Genomic DNA, 15,376 nt, shown 5'->3' with positions numbered 1-15,376 from the left:
AAACAAATTATGTGAGTTTTTGTACCAAGCCACTACATTAAAAAATACTTCTCTAATTTTGACTGTTGCAACTTTGTTGTACAAAATATCTTACACACTAGCAGCCAATTTAGTTTGCAGGTTTCAGTTGCCATAGAAGAGACTGTCAACCTCACCGAGCCTGCATTCCTTCTAACTCCTTTTTTGTTTTGTTTTTATGGGGAAAAAAAAATTCTACTGCCCTTGACTGAATGTGCAGAATTCAGTTTTCCATATTTGAAAGGAAACATTGTGAAGAGGGATATAATTTATTTCCTAGTGCCACATGTTTCATATTTCCTGACAACTGTAGATTAAACTTCTTTCAAGGGTGATAATTAAAATTTTTATGAGCATATCTAATATTAAACAGCTACTGGCAGGCTATGGTGCCATGTCTGCTTAATGCACAGGGAAGAAAAGCAATAAAAATTAACTGTCAAAGCAGCAGCTTGATCTTCCCTGTCAGCTACCAAAATGCACTCTGAGTCATGAGACTCCCTCCCATATAGAGGTTACTAAATTTCTGTAACACAACAGTTTTCTGCACGTTGTCCAAACATTACAAGAAAAAGAATAGAAGGCTTCAACAAAAAGTGTTACAAGTTTTATTACAACTAAGTTGTTAATCTAGACTGCAGCTTTGGGTAATAAATTGAACTGTTGAAAATGTAGGCAGAAGAATTAATGGGTGTCTATTTTTAGCAAAATGAAGGAGTCTGACCAATGGTTGCACAGTCACTTTCTGCTGAATGCATGTAATAGGATTTTCTCCCTTTTTCAGGGAGGTATATTTCTTTATCTGGCTTAAGGCATGAAAATGGTTGGCACTACCAGGTCCTCTTTTTTTAGTGGCAGTCAATAGTCATATCAACTTAAAGCTGTCAGGGAAACCTGCAGCTTGGATTAAGCTATCTGTTGGAGGAAACAATTTTTTCTTTTCAAAACAAGGTACAAAAGATGCAAACAGGGTCTCAATCCCAAGAGAAACACTGTGTCCTTAACCTTATTTAATTAAATCATTAAAAATGCACTGGAAACCTTAGCCACAAAGGAACCTACTGTTCAAACAAAACAAAAATAATAAATCTTAAAACGGTTAATAGAAGCTGCATAGATTTTGCAGTCAGAATATTACATTAGTCATAGTAGCCTTAATGGAAATCTTTAAATTATGCATCACTCACAGAACAAGGTAAGCAGTCACAACTTATGAAATGCCAGAATTAAAATGGTCCCTTCAAATTCAATCATGCTGTACTCTGTAGAAATTCTGTATTAGTCAGTATATCTGCACAGAACTAGTAACATACTCCTCAAACTTATTATGGAGAAATCACTACACATACCATTATTTTAAAACTCTTCTTAAATCTTCCACACTCCACTTTTTACATATCACTCACACACACACAAACATAAAGATGATTGTTAAATATACCAGAAAGACTGATAAACATCAACAGACAGTAAGTCAAAATGTATAACAACTTCAGAACTCAATGTTCACTAGTAAGAGGACATAATAAACAAAATACACCAAAAAATCAAATTTCGACTCCAAAGGCATGAATAACTGAACAGTACCCATTGCATTCCTATAAAGGTGAAGGGATGAGTGAAAAAAGCAGATTTTGTATCTCCTTCATATGCTCCAGAAAGCTTCAATGCATTAAGTTTTAAAAAGGTCTCATATTTGAATAAAACCTGTCACATTCTTGATATCATTCTGAAGAGAAGGACAGTTGAAAGCTACCCCAAGGAAGAGATTAAGCCTTTGTTTATGCTCATGGCTTATCTCCCTGCAGAAGGTTTGGCATTCCATAGGTAAGATAGCTTGCAAGTATTTCTAAAAGGGCTAAGGGCAGAGTCACAAGAGTGAAGACTGATTTCAGAAACAAACTTTCCATTTTCTCAAACTTTTCACCTTCAAGGAGATCCCACACACCAGGCATGAGTTATACAAGGTGAATGAAGTTTTGAAGTTCAAAACAGACTACAACAATGCACGAAGGTCCTGAAGAGCCCAATCAATTTGAGGACTTCAAGACAAAGTGTAGAAAAACAGATACCAGGCAGGTGAAAGACACAGAACTGAGTGTCAGTTTGGATGTCCTGGATTTGATTCTATCATCTGCCCTCGCCTAAATTCCCTAGGAAAACTCCTCTGGACAGAAGAAATAAGTCACAGAGACTACTTAGATACTCCACTGGAAGTGGCAATGCAAAACTGGTAAAGTACAGGAGGACATATTTAAGAATAGTCTCTTAGCAACCTTTTTGCTATGGAACTTTTTTCAGTGACTCAGTTTCTGCTTTTTCCATATTTATGGCAGTCAAGATGAAGGGGCTATACTTGCCAGCAATTTAAATCAAGGAGGATGGTTTCAAGACATGTCAGGATAAAGGAAGTTATTTCTGTATTCTAATACATTTAGGTGGCAGAGGTTTTATTTCCCCAAGAAAGCAGCAAATTTGCATTAGACAATTCTGGAAGCCTCTTTACAGTGAAAACAGAAGTGGAAAGACACAAAGGGATCTCATCCATAAAGCCAGAGGGCTTCCTGGGGACTTCAACCTGAAGCATAACATGGTAATTGCAAACAATTTCCATTTCCTCCTACAAACCAGCTTGTTGATTTGAAGCCATTAGAGCGTTGCTCATGCTGATGAAGTTTCCGATTCATAACCTGCTCGCCTGCTAACTCCACTCAAGTTTTATTGCCACAGTCACAATGATTCAAACACTTTCATAAAACCTGGCAAACATTAAAATCACTGTGTATGGAAAGTCCTAACATCCTGGTGAATTGAACCCTGAAGATTTATATATCAGTTTGCTTTTCCATGCACATGCCCACAGTCTTAAAATACAAATCAGTTGAACAGATTCACAAGGCAAACTTCAGTACATGTAGAATCGCCTTCCCTCAGCATTCCTGGCCTCCAAATGAGAATACAAGTGAGAAATGGGATACCATAACTGCTGGCTTAGCAGTAAAACAGTCTCTTTACACATATCAAAGATCAATGCTGTAAACTTTTATGACAATACTGTATATAGCTACTAGCACAGGAAAGAAAAAATAACACAATATTGCTTTGGGACACATTGACCAACTAACACAAATATACTCAAAGACAGAATTTTAATCTAATTTCTCGAAGAAGAAAATGAGAAAAAATAAGTGAAGAGTTTATAAACATGCTTAGCTTTATATTACATTTAATGGCTTTACAGAAATGAATTCGACTGGTAAAAAGCTGGTATTTAGGCATGCTTTGAAAATACTACTAATGAGGAGGTGACTAGAATCAGCAACGTCACTTTAAGTGTCACTTTAAGCAGAGATAAGACTGTTTTTGGCATCCAGCAGCTGCTGCTATTGTGATTAAAATTAATTATATTTGAAGCACCTTAAACTCCCTCCCATGATAAACTTCTAATTAGCTAGCTCTAAACTATGACTCACAAATATATTTCTATTAAAAAAATAACATTTTTCTGTGTGTACAGTGGAATTTAAATTTGCCAATGAAACAACTCACCATGGTTGCAAAGGGTATAGCTCTTGAAGCATGGTAATAGATGGCAATGAAGTTGATGAAGAAGGCAGTTCCACACACCATTGCTGGAATAAGGAAGGCTCCGATGAACATCTGTTTTATCCATCGCCTTCCTGTAAGAAGGGACATTTCAATGGGACTGGTAAGATGCAGCACATTAAAAAAAAAAGGACTAGCAAGCACTCCAGAATTTACATGTTTGACTACTTCTCCCACAAAAAGGTGAAAGAAGTAAGTAACAACATACTACATCAATACAAGAGCTAAGAGCAAACTAAGTTTTGGCTGACTCTGGTCACTCACAAGATGCAGCACATGAATCAATTCAGTGGGCCAGGTGAAAAGAAGAAAAGGGATACAGCATGAGACCGTTTCAGCTGAAGAACAGCATATGCTGACTAAGCTGGCCAAAGAACCTGGGGTGTGAAAGCTGAGGGTGCATGTAGCTGCAGATGAGAAGAGCCAGAGATAGCAGAGCTGGCCCTGTGCAGCACCTGCATTAGACAATGCTTGAGGAGCACAGGAGAGCTCAGCACTGCTCCCAGGAGAGCCCAGCACTGCTCCCAGGAGAGCCCAGCACTGCTCCCAGGACAGCCCAGCACTGCTCCCAGGACAGCCCAGCACTGCTCCCAGGAGAGCCCAGCACTGCTCCCAGGACAGCCCAGCACTGCAGCTGCTTCCAGGCAGCTCCTGCTCGGGGCTGCCTCAGTCCAAGCTGGACTCAGCCAACCCAGACACACCTTCAGGATGCATTAAGGAAAGGGCTATCCCTGCTAAAAAGCAAAATGCCACAGCATTTAACATACAAGAAAACTGAACTCTTGACATTTTCAACAACTGAAAAGGTAGAAAAAAAGTGATTTCTAAACTCCAAGCATCAAGGGAACAGAACACTGGTTAGCAGTTATTACTAAATTTAGAGCTCCCTGGAGATCAAAGAAATCCTTTTGGGCAACATCTTAAAAATTTCCCCTATCTGTATTCCCTGTACTTTCTATGCTCTTAAAAACTGTCTACATTTATACACTGTGGTATTAATATTCAGTAAGTAAAAAATATTTTTAAAAGCATATTTTTTCAAGACAATCATAAGTATTTTCACCATGTGCCCATATAATCTGCATTTAATGGTTTGATACATGTTTACCTGTAAAAAAAACAAAACAACTTATCTGGCTCAACTACAGATCACAATATATTACAGCACAGCAACCCCTTTCTAAGTAGATCTGGTTTGTACAAATTGCTAGGTTTATAAACAAGTCACATGAAAATAAACTTCCAACCTCCAAACTCAAAGTAGAGTTGAGATTGAACATTAACAGGTATATCATGCTAAAAAGATACAAATTTTCTTTTGTGAACTTACCAGAATTACTTTTTTAAGCACTCTAGAAGATAATAGATATTGATTATTCTTTTATTGCAGCATAGGGAATGGATGAAGCTAGTGCACTGCAAGAATCTAACTGGTCATAACTCAGGGGCATAGTGGAGAGCATTTGAAGACAGCCTGTTCAAATCTTCTGTCAATTTTACTTGGCTTCTGCTCTCTACTGATGCTTACTTTGATTTGCTAAGTATAAAGCTGAGCAATACTGGAAAGTAGAACAACTTTCTTTAAAAGATGTTATAAACAGTTCTCCCCATCTGCAATTAATGGTCTAGTAAATAATCTATACTTGTCCTTTTTGTGTTAACCTAACATAACCCCCCTAGTACATAAAGAAGAGGACCATGTAGGAGTCAACTGGAGAAGATGACATGAGCTGTTTAACAACATGTTACACAAAAGGGAAAGGCTATTATACTCTGTGGATGTCATGAGCCAAAAATCATATACAAGAGTATAACAAGCAATTTGGAAATCACAACTGTTAAAAGTCCTTTACCTCTTTTAAATTAACCTAAGACTTCAGTTACCGTTTTAGAAAGCATAGCCAGTACTGACTGAGTAGATAATATGAAAGTTAAATATACTCAAAATATTTCCTGTTTATTAAGAATCTAATGGATTCCATCTAACTCCAAGAGGACTCTTCTACATTGGTGCAAATCAGAAAATAGTAACTTCTCAATTTAACAATGCAATGAAAATGCTGAAACATGAAAACAATTTACCTCCTTGTCTAGCATAAAGGCTTCCTCCAAAATATCCATTCACTGGTGATGTTGCAGCATAAACAAATATAGCTGTACTAAGCATTGATCCTCTCCTACAAGAAGGGATGTTTTTGGTGAATTACATAATGACATACAAAACCAAACATGATTAGAGTAAAAACCCCTGTATTTTTAGCAGAAGCAGTTATTTAATATTTTTATGTACTACAAATATTTAGAAGTGCTTGAACTGTAAAATCTGCGTAAGAATGAGAACTGTTTGTACACAAGGCTTTGGCCAAGTCTAATTCAATGTGGGAAAGAGAGTTTTGACATACTTTCCTAATATGCATTTATTTTAACTGGAGTACAGACTCTCACCTCTGATAAATATACCCTGACATTTGGAGGTGTGTACTTTGTGCATAAAGAATTATTTACATGACATCCATTAAGTGTAAGATTCAACTGCAGATAAAACGTCAAAAGGCCAGTATTAACAAAAATATACTAAGATTGTGAATAATGTTTCTGCCATCCCCCAGAAATTAACTTTTAAGATGGAAAGTGCTCATCTGGCAGAAAATTAGATTTAGAAACTATAAATACTATAATGAAGTCACAAATCAGCATTAAGTAGTGCAATCAGAAGAGCTTAGTAATTTTTAAATGTCACCCCATTAAACGTTGGACTACTAATTTTGGCATAATTTTTCTGAAATTTTACAAGCAAAGCTAATAATTTTAAATCAAAGAAGCCATTTCCAAATACATTTTAAAAGATCGCATCTAAGAATAGGAAGATATAAATGTTATTCATTAATAGAATTGTTTCCCCACATCCCTCTGCTATTCTTCAACAGCAAATAGCAGTAGGTTTTCAGCTGACTTACTGTACTTCCTTCAAATTAGTTGCTCTGAGAGATTCTAGTTACTGCCATTTTGGTTTTTGAGGTACCATTCCTGGATGCCTGCTGTACTCAAAGAAGCAATCTTTAGCACTTAAGCTTCCATGACAGCATGACCAAAGCAAATATACCTGCTGGTCACACACACTGAAGGACTGTTCTACCAGTATTTGTTTTTTAAAGGTTTCTCGTAACTGAAGACAATTTAGAGACACATGCAAAACCCCCAAGAGCAGGCACAGTCTGAGATGGCTTTACACTGCCACTGTGTAAATCCAGACTAGCAGTAAAAACACCAGACTTGGTGCTGTTTTCCTAAACATAACAATTGCCTGCACCACATTTGGTCAATTATTCCACTACACACCCAGAATTAAATTCACTTTGAAAGTGACAGAAAGGCCTATTGCAATAAAAGACTAAGTGCACACATCTTTTCAAAAAATACTATTCTGATAATTTACAAGTGACATGACTAACCTACAGCCTCTCTACAGGGCACATACATTCTGAAATGGTTTCATTTTGTCCTCTGAAGGGCTGATATGCTGCACAATTAAAAGTGTGTATGCATTCCTGTCTAGAAATACCACCATGAGACACGAGGAGGGGAATAAGACCCTATGGAAAATGAAAATATGCCAAGATTCTGGTACTACAGAGTGGCTTTTTAAACACACCAGTAAAAGGCCACTAAATTGAAAAGCAAGAGTTCCCTCCAGCGGCACATTAGAAGCATTACAACTTGCTAAAATCAAGTTACAGGTGATAGAGACCAAAGTTTAGCCACTGCTTAAAACAAATCAATTGTAAAAAACCCCAAAAACCCAAACACAAGCCAATAATTCCCTCCAATACCCAAAACACAATCACTACAGAAGCAGATGAAGTCCACCCAGTAACCCAAAAATCTCAATCAAATTAAAAGGTAAAGGAAGAAAACAGGTGAACTACAAGTAGTGCGTTAAATTTAAACTTGACTATTATTTCTTTTTTTTAATTGATTCTTTCCAGTCAGGACCTATTTCTGGGGATTTTACATCAACACAGGCTGAGCACAATGTGTTCAAAAGAACTTAAAGAATTACATTTTAATTCCCAAGCAGACTTGTGATAAGACTGACTTAATACTGACTTGTCAGCAGAAAACAGGACTATTCACAACAGAGCACACTCTTATTTCAGTCTTCACAGGACATGGTGGGGAAATAGGGCCAGAAATATAATAACATCTTGTCACTCTGGATGAAACCAGGAGTGAAATATGTACCTCTGAATACATATAATTCCCATATTATCTACTAGTGATTCTGCAGAACAACAAACTAGTTTCAAAATAAATCATTCAAAAAGCAAGCACTAAAAGAGAAAATCAAAGGAGACCGACTAACGTGATAACAGTAGGACAAAGTTTCATTACAAATTAAAAGAGCACTTCTTAATACTACATCTGATCTGCAGATTACTACTAGAGACTCTCAAACACTTTTATTCAGGCCCTTTAGAACAATAATTTTTGTAATTATTTTATTCACTTAAACATTTATATATGGAAGACATGGCACAATTATACTTACTCTGTGTATAAATCTTCTATCATTGCAACAATAATAACTATAAGAGACACAGCAAAAATTTGACAGCCAGACCCAATAAGCGATGAAAATATTAGAGGATGACTGGATGGTCTAAACACATCTCCATGGACCTGCTTCCACCCATACTCATCACCTAGATCTCTGTCCTGGGAACAACAACAACAAATTTTAAGTCTAGTCATGACAATTCAAGACAAACACACAAGCTACATAAAAACAAAAGGTCTGATTTAATAAAGCAACTTCAAGTGAAGTGTGTCTTGTCTTCTAAATGCATCAAATCAACAACTTTTCAGATGCTTATGAAGACAACAAATTACTACCTGAATATATGACACAATAAAATCTACCAGAATCCCTCCCTGTCCCTAAAGCCTCTGAGGTGCTTAGGAGTATATCAGGCTTTTACTACAAAGTCAGAATGGACCTAGTTAATCCTAAGGTTGGATATGAACATTAACACAGTGACTAGAGAGAGATTTTTGGGTCGCAACCTAGAAGCATGTTATAAAGAAAACCAGTAACACTTTCAAGACACACAAAAGGCATTTTCTGTCCAATTGAAGAAAGCCATTCAGACCATCTTACACAATGAATGTACAACAGGAAAACAATAAGCCTTAAAAAAGGAGTTTTTAAAGCATGGATGCAGGTCTTACCATATCATCCATTTCTTCCTCCTTGCTGTATCTTGCATAATCTTTTCGCAAAGTTCTCATTAATATCATAGACACCAGGCCAACCAGAAAGATCACCATCATAAAAGAATTGAAAATTGAAAACCAGTGAATCTATAAAAAGAAAACACACACATAAAATTTAGAACTGTAAATGTGTTTCAAATTGTTCCAATAAGGATAAATTGTTGCCTATAAGGACAGCTTGTCAGCACTAGCAAAGTAACACTACATTTTCAGAGAGTGACACTAAAACTGGCCTGTGAAACACCACTCATAAACCTTTTTATCAGCCAGCCTCAATCAGGACCAAGTTATCACAACTTAGTTAAGCAGCAGCAAAGTTTGAACAATTGGCTGTGCATGCTCCCTTGATAAGCAAAAGGCAACACCATGCACTGCTGCCTTCCTAGAGAAAAGGCTCAAGTAGAGAATCCAAAGGAATTACTGCTCTGCACAGGATGAAAATGTGCAGCAGCATTATTTTTGCTCTCAAAAGCATATACTTCTGGTTTTCACTGAGCTCCAAAGTCCCTACTTTCAGAAAACAGCACAGCTCAGTACACTACCCTTAAGGAGATTACAACCTCAGATTTAAACACAACTGATAGCGCCACAACTGATAACTGGCTTAGTTGATGCTTTTTGCTCTGCATTTGCATCAGAAAGAAGTGTACCAATGGCCAACTGCATTTATTCAGCTTACATAGTTACACAGTCCTGTCCCTGAAATTTCATTGTTTCTGGTCACTTGAAAGGATTTTTTTGAACTACACTGTATTTTCTGCAAGCTTGAGGCTTGCCTGCACATTTCTTGAAGCACTCCAAAAGAACGGAGCCATCCTATTTTAGTAGCAACACTGCCACTTAAACAATAGTCAGACCTCCCTGCTTTATTGTCCCAGAGCACCTGGAAAATATGAAAATTCAATGATGTAATCCAAAAACTGCATGACATCTAAACTAATGCAACCATTGTAAAGGGATGTATTGTAAGGCTGTCGTGGAACAATACATACTCTGTGCTGAAAGAAAGATGGGTCAAGATACTTGTCAAAACGGTCTTCAAACTTCACATCTGATTTCTTCCATTTCACCTGAAGAGAGAAATGTTTATATTTGAAAAGGTCCTTACAGTATTTTTAGCTATAGTCACATGCAGAAACCCAGAACCCATATTAAAAATCATCCACTTTAGGTGTCTCCTTCAATATGAATGGGGTTTGGCAAAAAAACAATGGAATGATATTCTTAAAGACTGGCATCTACAGGTCAGGCACAGAATGAACACCAGCCTCCTCTCCTCATGGATCTAATCTTGTACATGCTTGTGTTTAAGAACAAGGAAGAATCAGTCTTGTACTAGCTCAGTTCTCTCTAAGGGTTAATCTCTGTGAGGTTAACCAAAGATACAGATTTGTAGTTGTCAAATACCACAAACCTTTTTCATGATTACAGAATCTATACAATGTATATATACATAAGTATACACACACACATACACGTAATTACTATGAATCTAGACACTTCAATTGCCAATAAATTACTCTGAAACCAACTGGAAAAGTATGTGATTATGGACAGACTATCACAGGGTAACAGCATATTACAGCTGTCAGTTCTCCACCAGCTGCAGAGAGGACTGCTTTTGATTTGGAAAATGTAATTGCATTAATGAACTATATGGTGCTAATATGGTAGCACAGAATATTTTTGTCAATTTTTGCAAGACTGCATTTAAAAATCAAAATAATTTTACAAACTAAATACAAGCCTACCTGAAAATCTTTTTCAAAAGCATGCCAAAAATTACTAGCATTTTTAGTGATAGTGAAACAAATGTAGCCCCCTTGTACATACCTATTTTAAAATTCATGAGAAGTAACTATCCCTTCCAAAAGCTGTTCTCTTACTGAGTATAGAAGAAAGCATATAAATGTAGATGGAACACCCCAATCACTCACCACAGTCCTGAGACATGTTAAAAACCCCAAGATGCCAGCACTACTCACTTTGAGGTTTGATATTAATGTTCCTCAGTTCAAATTACAACTTTGTTCAAGATTAGTAGCTTTCAAAATTGTTTCAAGCAGATACATTTCTCATTTGAGCATCTGCCACTATGAAGCACAGTTTAGAACAAATCCACCAGTGACAATCTGTGAATTAAACACCACACACAGGACAGACCAGCAATTGCCCAGCAGTGCCAACAGAATTTGAGAGAGAAGTCCTGAGCTTTCCATGCTAAAAAGTCTTTTAAGGGAATATCTTATGTTACTTTTATTACTGGCTGCTACTCAGCTTTTAAGTTGCTGTCCAACTTCAAATTTAGAGCAAATGGACTTCACAATGATGGTAGAATTTGAAATAGCAAATTCTGAAATTTCTACTATCAATTTTGCAGCAAAAATAGGGAAATTAGTGTAAATGTAATACTAAAAAGCACATACAAAATCCAGTTATCTGCTCTTCAAACTATACAACTTATTCAGCACAAAAGAAATGTAACTGTGGCAAGAATATTTTCTGAAATAAAATCTTATGCTGACATCCACATATGGAAGAAAAGCAGTGCATTAAAAAATGGTTTCACTATACAAATGTGCTGAACATGACAAGTGAACCATCACTTGATTTAAGTAACATCAACGAAATAAAGAGGAAAACTGAAAAAAATCATCTGTCTCAACCAGCAAGCATTGTTTATTCATTACCTTTTATCATAGCAACTCAATATCATATCAGAGAGCTTCAGAAAAAGAAATTTAAAAAATTTAAAACCTTATTAATCATGTTATATAAATAAGAAATTTCTACTGGAATAGCAAAACAAAGTAAATTTTGACATTAACTGCTTGCAAAGTATAAAGGCTTACAGTGGGTTCTTATACTAGCTGAGAACCCAGTTCAAACCCATGATAGAAAGGTCAGAAGTCCAAGCATGAAGACAATGTGTACCTTCTCATGGGTCCTCTATACTTCCAGTCTCCATTATTTCAGACTATCTTCCTTTCCCACTAAAACACTTTTCTGCACATTACAGAAGCTCCAGTTTGTTTGGAGTACTTCAAAAATAATAATTTTACATTCATTATTAATAAATCTATCAAGGTTTTTCAGCAACAAAACAGAATAATTGAAGGAGTGAAGATGCATCTTCCTCTAACACAGCCCAACATACCAGTAGATATTATGGTATACAAGTACCTATTTTCAAGTTATTTCACCATGTAGAATTTCTTATTACATGTGCATCACCAAATTACTTACTGAATATGACATCTGGATTTTTGTGTTTGGTACCAATTTCACCTTTCCTTCACTGGTCAGATTGACATCTACAATTCTATTTCCATTGAAACCAATTTCAAGTTTTTTATAAGTCCAAAGGTAATAATCTTCTCCATTTTCATCTGCTTCTCCAACAATCCCTGCATAGAAAAGAAGTGCAAGCATGTATTACAGGTATGCTTTTCAGATATTTTGCATTTACTTTTTAAAAATATGCATTACAAAGTTTTGCCAGCTAAAGAAGCAACATAAATAAAGAGGCTACAGAAGACCATATACTTTTCTTCTCAACTCTAACATCTGGACTCCACTTTCAATCCATGGGTCACTGAAAGAAGCATTTTGTAATGGCATTAAAAGAAAAAGCTTGCAGCTACAAACACTGCAGAAGACCCAACAACAGTGCCTCTACTTTTATTTGCAATTCTTATCAGATAAATAACTAGCAAAATAGAAATTCATTCTTCCTAGCAGAACTTAGCCAAGACCTCTACAATTTTCCATCTTCCAACTATCTATTTGCTCGTTTTTCTTCCTCTTAAGAATTTTACTTTTTCTCTGTAATCCTCATTAGTTTACTTCCCAACAAATGCTTCTTGCTCTCGTTTTCACACAAGTTTCCAATGCTTGCCAAAAATGTGGTTTTATATCAGGAAGAAATTCTTTATTATGAGAATGATAGAGGTTGCAGGTTGCCCAAGAGAAGCTGTGGCTGTACCATGATGAGCTTTATGCTCTCTTCCATCTCAAACCATCCAAACCATCCTATGATTAAGTTCTTAATTTTCATTAAGTTAGTGCAAAATGTCTCATCTACCACAGAAGAATTCCAGAGACTGTGCTATGTTGGGTGAAAATAAAAAGTTTAACAGTCAACAAGTTCCCAGGCTGTGTCACCTTTGATGTCAAGATCAAAGATCACATACAAGATGTACAAAATGGAAAGTCACAAAAAAAGCAGCACTCAAGATACACAGGGCTGAGGGGAATGGGGGAACAAGTAGGTGAAGGGTATGGAACAGACTATCACAAAGCACCAGGGATATGAAGGAAGGGCCTTTGTGCATCACCTGTGTTTTTTAATTTTCAAGGTGGTATTTCTGTCAAGTTTTTCACTATGCTCATCTGTCAGGATTGCCTTGTATTTGCCATCTACACAAAACATATGCCAGTTTGTGCCTCCACCATATAGCCTGGCACCTGCCATGCCATCTGTTCCCATGGTAGCATCCAGAACGACAATATAGACCTCTAAACTACTTAAAGAACATTCTGATTAATCACTCACTGAAGGAATGAACTAACACAGTGCTTTACATAGCTAGGAAATGTCCTGAAACAATCAAGCCTAGTCTCTCTCTCCACTGTGGGACAGCAATTCAGGAAAAAATATAAAATGGAATAATTTTTTCTGAATGCACTTAGAAAGATCTTGTTGCCTTTTTCAGATTAGAAAACAGTGTAAACCTTACAGAGCCCTCAAACAGCAGTTTGATGTCATTACCTTCAGTTATCAGCAGTTAAGAAAGGTTAATTTATGCCTAGTCTCTACTGAAAATAGAGTAGTCCTAACAGGGCTTGAGGACTTCCAGGGTGAATTTTAAGAATTAGTGTTTGTGCATATGTCTGGTAGCAGTAAGCCTTAGCAAGGTGGAAAATCATAAAGAACATAAAGGATGAACTTAACTAAAGTTTGCCAGGAGACAGGAGGAGTGCCAGGAATGCATCTGGTGGAGCCCAGGGAAGTGAAAGGTCTGCTTTAAGAATAGAATTAAAGAGAAGTTGCCTAGAATTCTCAGCAAACATTAGCACCATCTGAATCCTTTTCTTTTACACTCTTCACAGAGAACTTTATTTTGGTAGCACTAAAAAAGGATTCCAGCTATCTACATTTAGGGAACAAAATTTTGGTTTAATCCAGCTACAAGATGCAAAGCAACAATGAAAAAAAACAGGATATTGGGTCATACAGTATATTCAATACATGCTGGCCAGTGAGGTTGTCAAGATAGGTAATCCAAATAAAGTGGATCAAGATGAGAGCCTTCACACAGTAACAAAAAGTCATTCAGCACAAGCTATTTTTAATGCAAGCTGAGGGTAACCAGTTCTGGACACTATCCTCATGAAACCAAAAAAACCCTTCTCAGTATTCAGAGTATTTCAGAGATGCCATCATAACTACTTCAGATCTTACTTCCATACCCAAGTATCTTAAACAGTCCTAACAGTTTTCTTCATTATAATTACTGAAATTTAGTAACTATTTAGAAATACTTACAGCTCTGAAACAACAATCAAGCAAAAGATATTTGCTTTCTTCAGTGTCTCTACCTGCCACCACATTACGTGGTACTAGACAAGTCTGCACAACACACTCAAAGGCACCACAGGCTGGCAGAGGCATGTGTACAGCATCATTCATGCCATATTCATAACAGAAATACTTAAAATAAAAACTGTTCAGTTACCAGCAAGTCTCAGTGCTTTAAGTTTTAAGCAGCACTCAAAGCCCAAAACATTTTTGTTGCTGAACAGAGACCCAGGAAAACCAAAATTATTGCAGATAAGCTATATTCCCAGTTTTCTCCACTGTACTGGGAAAACAAAGGTCCAAAATACTAATTCAGACTTGCAGATAAACTCTTCTAATTAGTTCAGGTGCATCCACTCCTTTCTCAGCTCCCCACCAAGAGCTCATTTTAATTTTTTGAATATAAGTCAGGCTAATATTGATCAACCTGCAGTCCTGCTACTTTCACCTAACCTGCAGGAGACACAGACCAAAACTGTCAGCACCACTTGCCTTCACATCTGATGTCAGATTATATCCTTACATAATATTACCTGTACTTATGATCCTGGAGTCCCCATTATGTAGCACAGCTTGAGATCCTGGTTCCAAACTATCAAAAGAAGCTTCTTAATATCTTAGAAAGATAACACCTATATTCTATGTGTTTTCTAGTTGACTTCTTGTGCATAAAAAGCATACTACTGGGAAACATTAAAAACACTCAATCACAGGAAACCAGAATTTTAGCTGAGAGCATAACATTTGTCATATGTAGATTTAGTAGGTATGTTTGTTTTTTGGCATTTTGGATAATGAAACATGACCAGAAAAATAAATTCCAAAAAAGAAAGCCTCCAAGACTTGTTAGCCACACAGGATTCCAAAGAAGTCAGCTTAGCATCCATCATACCTGGG

The 15,376-nt window shown here is 36.6% G+C and overlaps 1 protein-coding gene across 1 annotated transcript in view; it reads right to left on the bottom strand.

The window, feature by feature from the left end:
* Positions 1-15,376, bottom strand: part of TM9SF3 (transmembrane 9 superfamily member 3) — a 42,688-nt gene that overhangs the window by 12,478 nt on the left and 14,834 nt on the right. Inside the window, exons 6-11 of the mRNA XM_054276560.1 lie at positions 12,145-12,305; positions 9,891-9,968; positions 8,854-8,985; positions 8,174-8,340; positions 5,707-5,801; positions 3,568-3,698 (exon numbers count right to left, since the gene is read on the bottom strand). Coding sequence (XP_054132535.1) covers positions 3,568-3,698; positions 5,707-5,801; positions 8,174-8,340; positions 8,854-8,985; positions 9,891-9,968; positions 12,145-12,305 — 764 coding nt within the window. The remainder of the gene's footprint in view (positions 1-3,567; positions 3,699-5,706; positions 5,802-8,173; positions 8,341-8,853; positions 8,986-9,890; positions 9,969-12,144; positions 12,306-15,376) is intronic.

This window comes from Melozone crissalis, unplaced genomic scaffold (assembly GCF_028551555.1).
Source record: "Melozone crissalis strain CALT ecotype California unplaced genomic scaffold, PUWL_Pcris_2 ptg000019l_1, whole genome shotgun sequence".
In the NCBI taxonomy this organism is placed as follows: Eukaryota; Metazoa; Chordata; class Aves; order Passeriformes; family Passerellidae; genus Melozone; species Melozone crissalis.
The sequence above is the reverse complement of the archived record's forward strand: the minus strand, read 5'-3'. Positions and strand labels throughout refer to the sequence as shown.